This window comes from Pezoporus flaviventris, unplaced genomic scaffold, assembly GCF_033815535.1.
Source record: "Pezoporus flaviventris isolate CSIRO_AGI_PZ_B2104156 unplaced genomic scaffold, CSIRO_AGI_Pfla_v1 ptg000035l, whole genome shotgun sequence".
NCBI classification, from domain to species: Eukaryota; Metazoa; Chordata; class Aves; order Psittaciformes; family Psittacidae; genus Pezoporus; species Pezoporus flaviventris.
The window spans coordinates 7023932-7036945 of record NW_026892583.1 but is presented as its reverse complement, the minus strand read 5'-3'; the positions used below and the strand labels follow the sequence as shown (position 1 = coordinate 7036945).

Genomic DNA, 13014 nt, shown 5'->3' with positions numbered 1-13014 from the left:
TATATAAAGAGAAAGTTACCTCCCTGCTGCCAAAGTAGAATTGCTGCGTATTTTGTGTTACACTCAACAACTTTCACTCAGGTTGTTTACAACTGTGCTTAAGAACAGTTCTTCCTTCTTTAAAAGCAAAACGTAAGTTTTAGATTAAAGAAGAACAATAATACAGATACAAAGGTTCTAAATCTAAATGAAGTTTTTCTAGGTGTAGGTATTTCTTTTTCCTTGCATGACAGCATTCATGATAAAAACCAGAACACAGTAGTCCACAGACAGATTTTAACCCATCTCCATCATTTACTACTGTTCCTTGCAAATGCAGTCACCAAAAGCACATTTGCAACTGGTAATTTAGAGATGAGAATTTGCGGTATTTTCCCTCAAGATTAGTTTTATGCGAAGATGAATAATGTCTTAACCAAGTTTTACATTTGCATGCTATTTCACACTATTACAAAATGCGTATGTAACCTCAGCAGTGAGCAACAGGTCACGCATGACGGCTTTAATCTTCACTCACCAGTCCTTACCCTACTTTAAAGAAGAAAGCTACTATGGCATACTGCATTTCTCAAAATCAGCATGTTATCAAAGAGAAGCATTATGATTACTTTTATAGTATTCTTCATTTGGAAGGCAGCCTAGATATTTACTCCACACTGTTGCCTCATTTGAAAGTTTGCTGGGGTCCTAGTCTTAAAAAATTCATCACATGGGCACTGAAAACATATTTATACTTAGACAGTCTTGTATCACTACTGATAAGGTGGTGCTGCAAAAACCTGGCCTCTCTTCAGTGAACAAATTAGAAGGTTTGTTTACTCCTAAAGCATACCGAAAAAGAAGCAAATATAGTATTTGGTGACAACACTGTTCACGAGCACAAAAACTGCCTGTAAGTCAAGCCCTTTCACAATATAATAAGCAGTAAAAGAAAAAAAGTATCATTTCAATTTGACTGCAGACACTAATCATCAAAATACCCACTTTTATTGGCTGGTTAGGTTTTATTAATAACTTTATAGCTATGTCTCACCTCTGCTAGCAGTGAAAAAATTCACAAAACATTAAAACAGGAAAAGAAAAACGTTTAATGGCTGAGAATGACAGCTTTTGTAAATCCCCCATCTCCCCTATAAAATAGGTTTGGGGGCAAACAGTCAGCATCTGTGGGCTATTCATCACTCACATTAAGCTACCTCCAGCCAGCATATACACTCTTGTCCTAGTATTTCTCTTCCACCCAGCCACTCCCCACACAAACAGCTGGCTCCTTCCAGTTTTTAAGAAGTGCTTAAAAAAGCTGAATTCAGAGCTCTTTAAGAACAGGTAAAGCTGAAGAGAGTCCAGCTGCTTCTGCCCAAGGACCACAACCACCAAAACAGCAGGGAAAGCAGAAGCTCTTCCTTTTGTTGTGCTGCTCTCAAGACACCCACAAGCCACTGAAATATAAAGGGCAACATCGGCCTTACCTGCCAACCAGAAAAATAAAACAAACTCAGCACATACTGAAGACAGAAAGCCCACATTTCTCCTATCATAGTGCTATATATGTTACTCCAAGTTGAAATATGCATTTGAAATACTCATCACTGTACGGTGACATACAGTACCCATGCAGTGTATTGCCAGCATCCAAAGGTATAAAGACTTCCCACTCTGATACTGGTGTCTTTTATAAAAGAAACATAACTTTAACATTAAAAAAGAAGTGTGAGATAAGAGGACTTCTTAAATGACTGTTAATCCAAGTAAGGGTGGTCATCCTAGAAGATCCTGTAGAGCACCTCCCAATAAAACTAACACAAAGTTGGCAGCAGGTCTACCTGAGATGGCTGGAAAAGTTTCTAACCAGCTTAGCTGTAGTCAGGCTGATGTCCCAGGCTGAAAACAATAGTGACTAAGCAGCATAAACATATCTTAGTGAGGAAACTGCTTTTACAGGCTGTAATCTCTGACAGAGGCTGTTGCATATTCCCATAACTCCAACCAAATGCTCTGCTGAAAAAGACAATGCTATTTCTTACAATACATCTTGTTATGGTGACATAGTGAGGCACATCGTTTAGAACTAAAAATTCCAATTAAAATTCATTTACCATAACTGCTAACAAATACACATGTGAATTAAAGGAGTACGAGACCATAAAAATCAAATGCCTCTTCACAATATTATGACAGAAGATGACGTGTAAAGGGACTTCAGACTCAATTACATGTATATAAATGAGTAGCAGGTTCAGGGGAGACTATTCTGACCATTTTCTATGACCTACCACAACACACAGGCCACAGAACAGCTACGCAAGCTTACTTTCTAGATGCACATCAGTTCTTTCTTATTAAAGCATGGGCTCAGAGCTGTGGAACCACTAATTTGTGAGAAACTTCTCCCTCCAGAGAAGAGTTAACTGGAAACAGCCCTCAGGCTGATGCAAGCATTAAGTACATGGGGAGTCTCTGTCCTTAGGTGGCTTGCCCAAGCCCATTAATTTTTTCTGTGTGTCCCCCATTTATATAAGCAATGTTTGCATGAAAGGGGAAAGCAGGTCAGCCTAGTCAGCTTGCTACCATCTGCTTTTATTCAGTTACTCAAGAACAGTGCCAGTGGGATCACTGCCCATTAAGGGGGTTTATTGTGCGTGTTTATTTTTGCTCTTTACAATGAAGGCAACAGCAATTACTGTAAGTTTCTAAAAGTGCATACAAATCATAATACACAATACAAAGCTGCTTCAGTCAGATCCCAGTGTGTTTACAGATCCTATACAGGCTGTGAGAAAGACTGTCTTGGCACAACAATTTCAGTAGACTAGTGAGGAGTGTGTTAGCATCCAGGAGATCTGAGATGGTATTTAATACTTGCTACTGAGACTATACACTGCTTGCAATGCACAGCAACTTCAGTTGAATCACCAACACACGAGAATCTTACAAAAAGAAAAAGCGTCACATTCTAGCTTGCACCCCAGACAGGCTGACAATAGGTGGATTTATACAACTGGAAACTGGAACTGGTGAAAGATCAAAAGGTAGACTGCCAAAGTGGAAACTACAATTCAGGACTCTCAGCTAGTACATTCCAACTCTTCAGACTGGATATGCAGCAGCAAGAAGTACTCTCCTTTTAATGACAACTCTGCCCAGAATATGCCTAGTCACAAGAGACACAAGCTACCCAAAACCCCAAAACAAACAAAAAAATCCCCAAACCAAACCAACCAGCAAAAAAAACCCAAAAACAAAAACCCAAACCCCAACCCAATCAAAACCACCAAGATGACAAAAAGAAAAAAAGAAAAAAAAAAGAAAAATGCAGAAATCCACACTGATTCACATTGCAGGGAAAAAGCAGTGATGCTTCATGCAGCTTAGCAGAACTGCCTGGTAGTCTGGGCTGCTTTGATTCCAGCAGGTAGTCACAAATGTTTGAAAAGCAAATGTAATTTTTTTGTTGTTTTTTAAGAAATTCTTATACATTTGGTAGTAAAACCCTTTATGTTATTAAGATATACTTAAAAATAGAAGATCTGCAGAACCTTCTGGTGTCTGTGTGACATGATACAGACAGCTGATGCTCAGCAGGCATGCATAGCGGATGCCACAGGATACTTTGAGGCAAAAAGGGTGTATGAACTCCAGAATGTACATTGGATAAATGCTTTATGCAGCAGTACCACAGGTTTTCAGCTTATCAGTATGAAAAAGGGACTGGTCCTTCATTATTTGTACATTATAACCCTCATTATAAGTGAAATACCAGGCTTAATTTTGTCACTGCCCTGAACTTCATGAGATATATAATGCACTTTGAGGGATAGCACAGGACTAGATCACCTGCAATCCCTTAAAATCTAGGCTTGAAGAAGGAATCAGATGAGATTTCTGGATATTTACCTTGAGACACAGTAAATCTAAGATAAGACAAGTAAGAAATCCAAGTATATGAGAGTCTCCATAGGAAGTAATCTTTTAAGTAGTGATATGTCACTTCAACTAAGGTGTTTTTTTTTTTCCCCTTTCCACAGAAAAAGCTAAACTAGTGCTGGAATTTCAGTGAAAATTCCTGCTGCTGTGTACAGACCAGAGGAGGGACTTGGTACAAGAATATACCCCAAATCTCAGCAAAATAAGTGTACTTTAAACACAAAGATCCAATCAAAAGGGAGAAAGAAATAACCTTGATCTGCTTTCACCTGCTTGTGCAATGGGGCTATAGATGCCAGCCTCATCTCCTGAATGTAAAACTTCTAAGTGGGAACATTCTTTAAGCTCACACTGGAAGATTCCCAGCTTTATTCTATTTTCTGCATGGAAATTGCAAAATACCTTCCCTCTAAAGATTAACCATACACACATCCAGCACGGTGCAGAAGTTGATTCTCAAGTGGACTGTACAAAGGAAACTTGAAGACACACAAAGCTGTGCAGATATCATGATGGGTGTAAAGTATCATCTGTATAGGCACCAAGGGAAGACTAAAGGGAAGTTTTCTACCTTTGCACATACCCCCCACAGCAAAAGCAGAAGGTCACAAAAATGTCTTGACAATACTGCAGAAGTGAGAGAGCACTGTATCCTTCTGTGCCATTTAAAGATGCATACAGAAAGTGGAGAACTAACTCTCAACCTCTTAAAAGTAGAAAAAAAATGCCAAGTGATGCACGCAGACCTGAAATAAAAAGCCAGGTGATACATGGTGTGGAAATGGACTTCAGAGGAGAATGACTTCTACCCAACTGTGCCCGTCAGTAAGAAATCCTCAGACCGTACGGCAGTATGAGCCTGCATGGTACAGTTTTCTTTAAGCTTAAGCTGTTTTTTCTTTGGGGGGGTTCATTTCTTCACCTGATTACTTGATTTTCAATTAACTTAGATGCCTCAAAAAAATCAAATTACATTCTAGGAGTCTAAAAATCATACCAGGGAGATTTGTGCTTCACCTGCCTGTAGTTCACGCCTTTTGCACAAAAAAAAAGGGGAAGAAATGACGTGTCTAGGAGACTAGAGGACCATTTACAAGAAGAAGATTCTTTGGGAATAAGTGAGTGCAAGGATGTGCACAGTCCCATGAAACCCACAGCAGCTCCTGGTTCTTGGTTTCTCAGGACCATATGCTGAAGCAGCAGAACACAACCAGAGCAGAAGGATATCGCTGTCCACAATAACAATTCTACACAAGATTTTGCCTTAAGCTACGAAAAAAAAAATTAAAAAAATAATAAAATCAAACTTTTGTTTAACATTTCTCTGAAAAATAACTAAAGTAACTGAGTGAGAAAAGAAGCAACCATAGATATAGATGGCACTTTCTTAACAGATAAAAATATTTACAAAAGCCAAGAATTCAAAACTCCTGTTCCAAATGTAGTGTAACACAGCTAAATAATGACTTACAATAATTCAAACTAGAAACTCTCAAGCATAGCTGCTGAAGATTTTGTAGGGATATTATGCAAAATGCATACTTATTACTCAGATGCATGTTTTCTAATGCATGGGCTATCATATAACTGCTATGGATATGTACAAAAACAAACAAAAAAAACAACAAATGAAAACTCATTGTGAACCGCTGTTCTAAACCCCCTGGTGCACCTAAAAGCTATGATTACTTATAGCCAAGACACAGTTTCTGTGGGAAATGCAGCTTTGCATTTCCTGACTTGCCCAAATGTAAAATGTATTAACTGAATTATGCCAATGAGCCATCTGATAGCACAGGGAGGCAACTGTATAAGAAAACCAGAGTCAAAATAGAGCAGAAGTAAGAGTTCTGAAGAAACACCAAAAAACTTACATAAACCTCTAATAGGACATTTGCCTGAAAAATGTCGTAATTACAGCTAATTGATTTCATTACTTCAGTTTCCAAGATCTCTCAGAAATTAGTCAAATTCAAGGAGCAATGTAAGCCATGGAAACTCTTTGTACTTCTCAGTCTGTGATGGTACTCTCCACAGTGTGAAAGAAAAGCTCTGTTTTGCTTCATTAGCTGCTATTTTCAGGGTGGTATGGACAGTCTTTAGCAGCAAAAGCCTTTAGTGAAATTCAGTCCAAAAAGAGAAACAGCAGGATACTGAGGAGAAAGTAAACTTTCAGTAGAATAGTTAGTTATTAAGTTTTGATAAAAACAGTTCCAGTTCCAAGAAAAAAAATAAAGACCTTTAGCCTTATCCTAATTATCTTCCTTCCTTGAAGCATCTGTTAGAGATTTGCCTCATGCCGCAACAGTTTCAAGAAAAAATAACCCAAAACCTAACTCTAAGCAATTCCTGGCTGAAGAAGAGAAGCAAAAAATTATTTAGTCATAGTCATATTTTCAGTATTAAAGGTTTCAATACAGCATAATGTCAGTGTTAACACAGAAGTAGCCCATTTTCAATACTGAAGAGCGACTCTGGAAGCTTTATTTTTTATGCAGATTGTTTTAAGGGCTTCTTGCCCTCTTATTCATTTATTGCACAGACCATCTCCTCCCACAAGCAATTTTGCTATCTCTCTGTGGCAACAAAGCCAATTGCTTGGTGTCCCAATATTACTTTCCCATATAGTTATGGCCGACTGAATATAATTCACTAGCTAGAGATAAAAAGGAATTACTGTCATGAAGTTGTGCTCTCTAGGTCACAGTTTGAGTGGCTGTGCTGTAGAAAAATAATTAAGTAAAGATACACCTATCCCTTGGTTCTGAGCTGTTCATATTAAAGTTTAAAAATGCTCTACAGTCAAGGAGTGCCACCTGTTCTTTCACTTTAATTTAAAAATTTGGAATCATATTAATGTAAGCCTGAAAATGCTTCCATTCTGGAAATATGTGCATTCACCAACCACAACAATTATTATCATATTAAATTTATGAAGATATTTGAAGGAATGGCACAAAGATTAAATGGTATAATAAAGCCAAAAATATATATGCATGTATATTATATACTACAAATGTATGTTTTCAAACCACTGTCTCCACTATGTCTACAGAAGGCACACATTTCAATTAATAATACATTCAGGGTTTATTTTTAATTGTAACTTTCAGGAGACCTTACCCTTTCAGGCATGATATTGTAACAGTCCTACTGAATTTCAACTTTCATTAGAAGACATCAATCAACTTTCTTTCAGTAAAAACACATGTTCACTCTAGACCACAAACTTTTTTTAAAACAACAAAAGAAACTTCTACCATATATATATTTATGACCATAGACAAAACATGAAAAAAAAATAATTGTCATGTATTTATCAATTAAATGAAAAAAGCTTTTTTTTTTTTTCTTTTTACATCCAGCTCTAAGTCCAAAATGATTTCCTCTTTCTCCCAACACCCTGAATTCACACTTCATTTCAGGGTTCTAGGTTTTACAAGCACTATTGCTGATACAATCACTTACCCTTTAAACTCAAAAAAAAATACCTAAATGGTCCTGCCCCTGAACTCCTTTTCCATTTTCAGGCGAGTACTCATTGTCTCTTGCTATCTCAGTGAAGGCAACAATTTGACATGAAGTTTTTATCAAGAGGGTGCTTTGAACTTACAGTAACAGATGTGCTTAGCTTTGAAATGTTGTATTTGAAAACACACTCTTTTATCATGTTGCAAGTTCTCATTTTTCTTTCAAATAATTCTTATTAATTTCTACCTTCAACTTTTTGCCTGATTAAGTTTGCTGTGGTAAAGCTTATGGAGACAAGACCTTCCGGTTTAAACTGACAGACAAGTTACTTCCATTTGCAAATCCTCTAGATTTTTATTGGCTCGTTAAATACGTATACTTTGAATGAGAATTAAATTATCCTGGTATATAAATCATCTTTTTCTTCTAGTTTCGAAGAAAATTGACTACTGCCATCTCGTGGTCAAACATTTTCATCTGACACACAGACATAATTGTACTGCGCCTGAATACTTTGTATTACAGTACAGGTAAATTTTTTTTTTTTTTAATAAATATTCCAGAAAACAGATTCAATAAAAATATTTTACTCCATTTAAATCCCTCTCTCGCTTAAGACCCTAATCAATGATACAGGCTGAAAGTGCTGCCTTATTAAGACTTGGAGACAAAAGTGTAAAATCATGAAGTACAGCGTTAGAAAGACTATCCCACTCTTTCCCCCTCTCTGATGCTTAATAGCAAGTCTTAGAAAGAAGAAGAGGAGGAAGATTCCTACAACTGCTGTTAAAGTTGGGAACAGGCTGATCCTGCAAGGCAGAGCTGCTACATAATTTTTTTGCAATTCAGAGGTCATGTTAAACTTACTAGGAATTCTCTTTCCTGAGGAAATTTGGATTTTCTGAATACCAGAGGAAATATACAGTTCTTCTTGCAATATTTTCCACTAATATTAGAGTTAGCCCCCATTTTTTAATAAATTAGGTCTTTATCTACCCACTTTAAAACCACATGTTCATAAATGTGCCTACAACAAAGCACACACATGCACTAAGGTGTGCCACTTCAGTTCTGTAAGCTTTTCCACTAATTATCCATTATTCATAACTTTACATTATTCATAGCTTTCTTCATATGTAAACCATGATTGGTCTTAAGTCCCATGACCAATAACATTGACCTAGGGCTTTTCTTACAACTTAGAAATATTTGAAACAAAATAATTCCATCAGAATTATAATTCAATTAGATGTTAAAAAAAAAAATAAATTGAGGAAGTTCAAAGAATTATTCTAAAAGAGTTTGAAGGAAGAATTGGTCTATACTAGGGTGAAGCAATTATAATTGCATATATTGTTGACATGCAGGTTTTTAGATTCCTGTTCTTAGCATGTAACAGTAAAACCGCCATGTATCTCCCCCTCCACCTCCACAAACTTCTTATCTGCTACAACAATTAAATATGGCAGTAATATGCACAGCTTGTTCTTCCAACACTGACTTGAACTACCAGAAACAAAATATTCTCTCCTTCTCATGCAACATCCTTAATGCTTTTAACAAGTACTGTTAAGTAATCTCCTGCCCTGGGTTTAGCAGTAGCAGTCATTTTTTCTCTTTCTTAGTAGCTGGTGCAGAGCTGCGTTGTTGACTTTTGGCCTGGGAACAGCGCTGATAACACCGATGTTTTTAGTTACTGCTCAAATGTTTGGTCTAGCCAAGGACTTTGTGAGCCTCATGCTCTGCCAGGGAGGAGGGGAAGCCAGGAGGAAACAGAGACAGGACACCTGACCCAAACTAGCCAGAGATATTCCATACCACAGCACGTCATGCCCGGGATGTAACTGGGAGTTACCTGGAAGGGCACTCACTGCTCGGTCGTGCTCGTTTCGGCGGGTGGTATCGTATTCTGTTCCCTTCTTATTTCCTTTATCATTATTATTATTGGTGGCAGCAGCAGGGCTTTGTGTTATACCTTAGTTACAGAACTGCTCTTATCTCAACCTGTGGGAGTTACATTCTTTTGATTCTCCTCTGGGAGCGGGGGAGGGAAGAAGGAGGCGGGGGGAAGAGAGAAACTGTGTGGCTGGCTTGCCGACAGGGCTCAAACCATGACATCTCCAAAAATAGCATAGTTATGCATAGATAATACATAGTGTCCTTCACAAAAGAAGGTCACTAACTGCTAAATACTACCTTGAAGCCCATCTCAAAATAGGCTATTTTAACACTGAAAAGCTATTTTTTTCACATTTGCATGATCTTAACTTTTTCTTATCTTTCAGTCCTTCTCCAATACCCTTGCATTTTCTCATGCACACGAACCACTCCCATTTATCACAAGAGTATGAATATTTTGTTTGCTGAACAGCATTCTCTAAAGCAATTAAGGTTCAGCTGACTACATAATATGCATATTGTAATGCTCTTGGCAAACAAAAATTTAAGAAAATACCTAACTGCAAGGATTCTGATGACTTATGTGCAGATATCTTTCCAATCCTTTCAGTGCACCTTAACAATATCATAATCATGTAGATTTATAGACACTATATATGAACATTTGGAAATTTTGAGATTTCAGTAGTAATGAAAACCAAATTTAAAAAGAAAAAAATCAGAACTTTATTATACATCAGTATACAACAACGTTTAAAATTGATGTGCTTAACTGAAAGAACTATGTTTGCCTATTGACATTGATTTACCTTCTCGTTGCATCTCTTCAGACTTCCTTCTCACATAAATAACTTGGGGTTTCACAGTCTCAACTTGTGCAGCTCCTTGGCTTTCTTCCTATATATCAAACATTAAAATCATATTACAAATCTACCTTTTGATGTAAAAGCACAGTAAAAATTTTGTGGAGCTTCAAGAAAGAGATTTTTAAAGATTCATTAAAGGATATGCACTTGCTCTCCATTCCTTTTGACTTCAAAAGAATTCAATCTGAATTAGCCTATTGCAGTGTTATTTCCTCTAGACAAACATCCTGGGAGCAGGAAGTATGGCAAAGTGCCATTTAGACCTGAAGACACAAGGAGACCTTCAATTTCTACTCAAAATATGTGGCAGAAAGAACATAAGATTTCTCTGGCTTTCTTCAATACCCAGGACTTCTTCCTAGGTATTATCCCCCTAACTACAAAGATAAAGTTGAAAAGAAAAATAAAAATTTCAGCACACAGGTTGGAAAGCCAATGCCAAGTATAAAATTTATGACCATGTTTTAAGAAACATTTTCTGCTCTTCCTGAAATGCTCTTCTATGCTATGTCTGAAACAATGCCTGAGGAAAACAGATTCTTAGAAGCAACAAACACTCTGCATGTTAAAAAGGGAGACATCATATTTGTCAAGCACATTTGTTATCTTATGTATTAACTGGAACAGGAATCGTAGCCCAGAGACATTCCACCACATGTATACAGGAAACGTGAAAAGTGTAAAACAAGAGTCATAGAGTCCTAGAAGACGTAGGCATTCTTAAGCATCTGAAAGCTGGAGAGGTACTTTGTGCAAGGGCATGTACTGATAGGACAAGGGGTAATGGCTTTAAGCTGAAAGAGGGTAAAATTAGATTAGATATCAGAAAGAAGTTCTTCACTGTGAGGATGGTGAAGCACTGGCACAGGTTGCCCAGAGAAGCTGTGGCTGCCCCACCCCTGGCAGTGTTCAAGGCCAGGTTGGACGGGGCTTTGAGCAACCTGGTCTAGTGGAAGGGGGTTGGAACTGGATGAGTTTAAGGGCCCTTCCAACCCAAACCATTCTGTGATTCTATGATTCTCTAAGATAGAAAAATTTGATTTCATCAGTTATTCTGTTGATTCTGTAGATTAATATAAAGGGTTTTTTTAATGAAGATTCCTAAAGAAGGAGGAACACAAGAAAGATCACAAATTTTTGCATATCACAGAGCATTTGGAGCCTATGGACAGAATTACTGTATGAATTCTGGGAAAATTATATGATCTGAGAAGCAATGGCACTGCTGTTCTTTTGAAGATCTGATGACAAAGTACCAGTGGTATTTTGCTTCCCAAAAGCAAAAAGAAATAATAGGAAAGTATTTTTCAGTTCTGTAAGAGAAACCCTCCACTGCTGTGGAGGTCACAACTGAAACTAAGAGACAAAAATATAAATGAAGACAATTTTTATGTCTGGCAATGAATAAGCATAGTGCCAACTATGCAATCAGAGCTTCCCTTTTCTCTCAGCTAACAACTGTCTCCAACAATAACAGAAATCTCAACAGGGATGACACTGCTTCTCATGTACTTCACGATCATTTAAGCCAGTGTGGCAAAAATCAGGGGTAAAAACAACCATACACCATTTAGGCACTGTCTTTCCCTCAATGCTTGTTTACTCTCCCCATTAAACAAAGCACAGAAAGGGCTACACTAGTAGATAGCATATAATTTCTAAAAAACGCCAACACAACCTCACCAACACAACAATAAGCATAAGCTGACAAAAGTGAACTACATGCACCTGAGATTGAGCTAGCATCTGCACAAGGCACTATGTGGACAGACAGACCAGTTAGGACTAGTACTAAATTGGGCATCTCTACACACCACGATGTTGATCAACTCTGCTCATCATCTAAAGCTGACAAGATATAAAAGAGTTGAGATGATTTTCTGAAAGAAGGAGGGTCTCATGGAGATGTGATTGGAAGCCAGCACTGTCACAGAATATTAAATGTAAGCAACACAACAGCATATTCATGAGTAGATCTGAAGTGTTTCTTTGGTTTGGATTTTTAATAGGACAAATCAAAAACCAGCTTAAACTGAAACAAGGTGCAAACAGAAGTTGAGAGATAATACATAGATTCATAGCTTACAATTACGCATTCCTGAAGATTAAAAACACCATGTATTTTGAAATACTAAAAATAAAACCTAATGAGAATACATACCAAAGTGACAATCCCACTTAAAAAATGTTGATTGTATAAAAACATTCATACTTGCATAAGAACATTATAAAAGTATTTTGCAACTGGTTTTCTAAGATTTCAGCAATGCATTTGGGTCTTAAAATTATTCAGGTTAACCATCTTTGAAATGTTTAGCCAAACAAATATGACTTCAATGTTCATGTACCTCCCATGTTCAAATTGCTTCATCTAGAACAGGAAGAGCCCAGCTTCCTCCTAGTCATTCTTTTGCTTCTTAATGCTAAAAACACAAGGGCAAAGTGGCCACAAGTAACAGTCAATTCCTGTATGGTTGCACAAGAATGGACAGAAGGGGTCAAACTGAAGATGCATTTAGTCTGGCATTCTGTCTAACAGTGGCTAAAAGTATAAATAAATCTCAAAAAAAAACCACCAATGCCAGAAGTGGAGGAGCAGCCAAGGAATCTGCATAGATAAGAAAATTCCTGTATGACTTAAGCCATTTGTTTTGCAGCAAGTGCTCACACAGACTCCACTTTTCATGACTAAATGCTCTGGCCCTACATGAAAAGACAATGTTCTTTCTCTTGGCCAAAATCTGATGTACACACCCGTCCCAGGGAAAGAACAAGCAGCATGTATATGGCAGCTTCACATCACTGCCCACAACCTCCCTGAAATGAGGATCCTGCTCAGACAGACTACAGAAAA

The 13014-nt window shown here is 37.5% G+C and overlaps 1 protein-coding gene across 6 annotated transcripts in view; it reads right to left on the bottom strand.

Annotated features, from left to right (window-relative positions):
• Positions 1-13014, bottom strand: part of KIAA0586 (KIAA0586 ortholog) — a 74489-nt gene that overhangs the window by 16704 nt on the left and 44771 nt on the right. For 3 of the 6 annotated variants that reach the window (XM_061462422.1, XM_061462424.1, XM_061462423.1), the window contains 2 exons: positions 10104-10191; positions 972-1469 (listed from right to left, as the gene is read on the bottom strand). In XM_061462422.1, coding sequence (XP_061318406.1) covers positions 1183-1469; positions 10104-10191 — 375 coding nt within the window. In that variant the 3' untranslated portion in view covers positions 972-1182. Of the gene's footprint in view, positions 1-971; positions 1470-10093; positions 10192-13014 lie in introns of those variants that run through there. The other 3 variants (XM_061462427.1, XM_061462426.1, XM_061462425.1) reach the window with 3 other exon arrangements.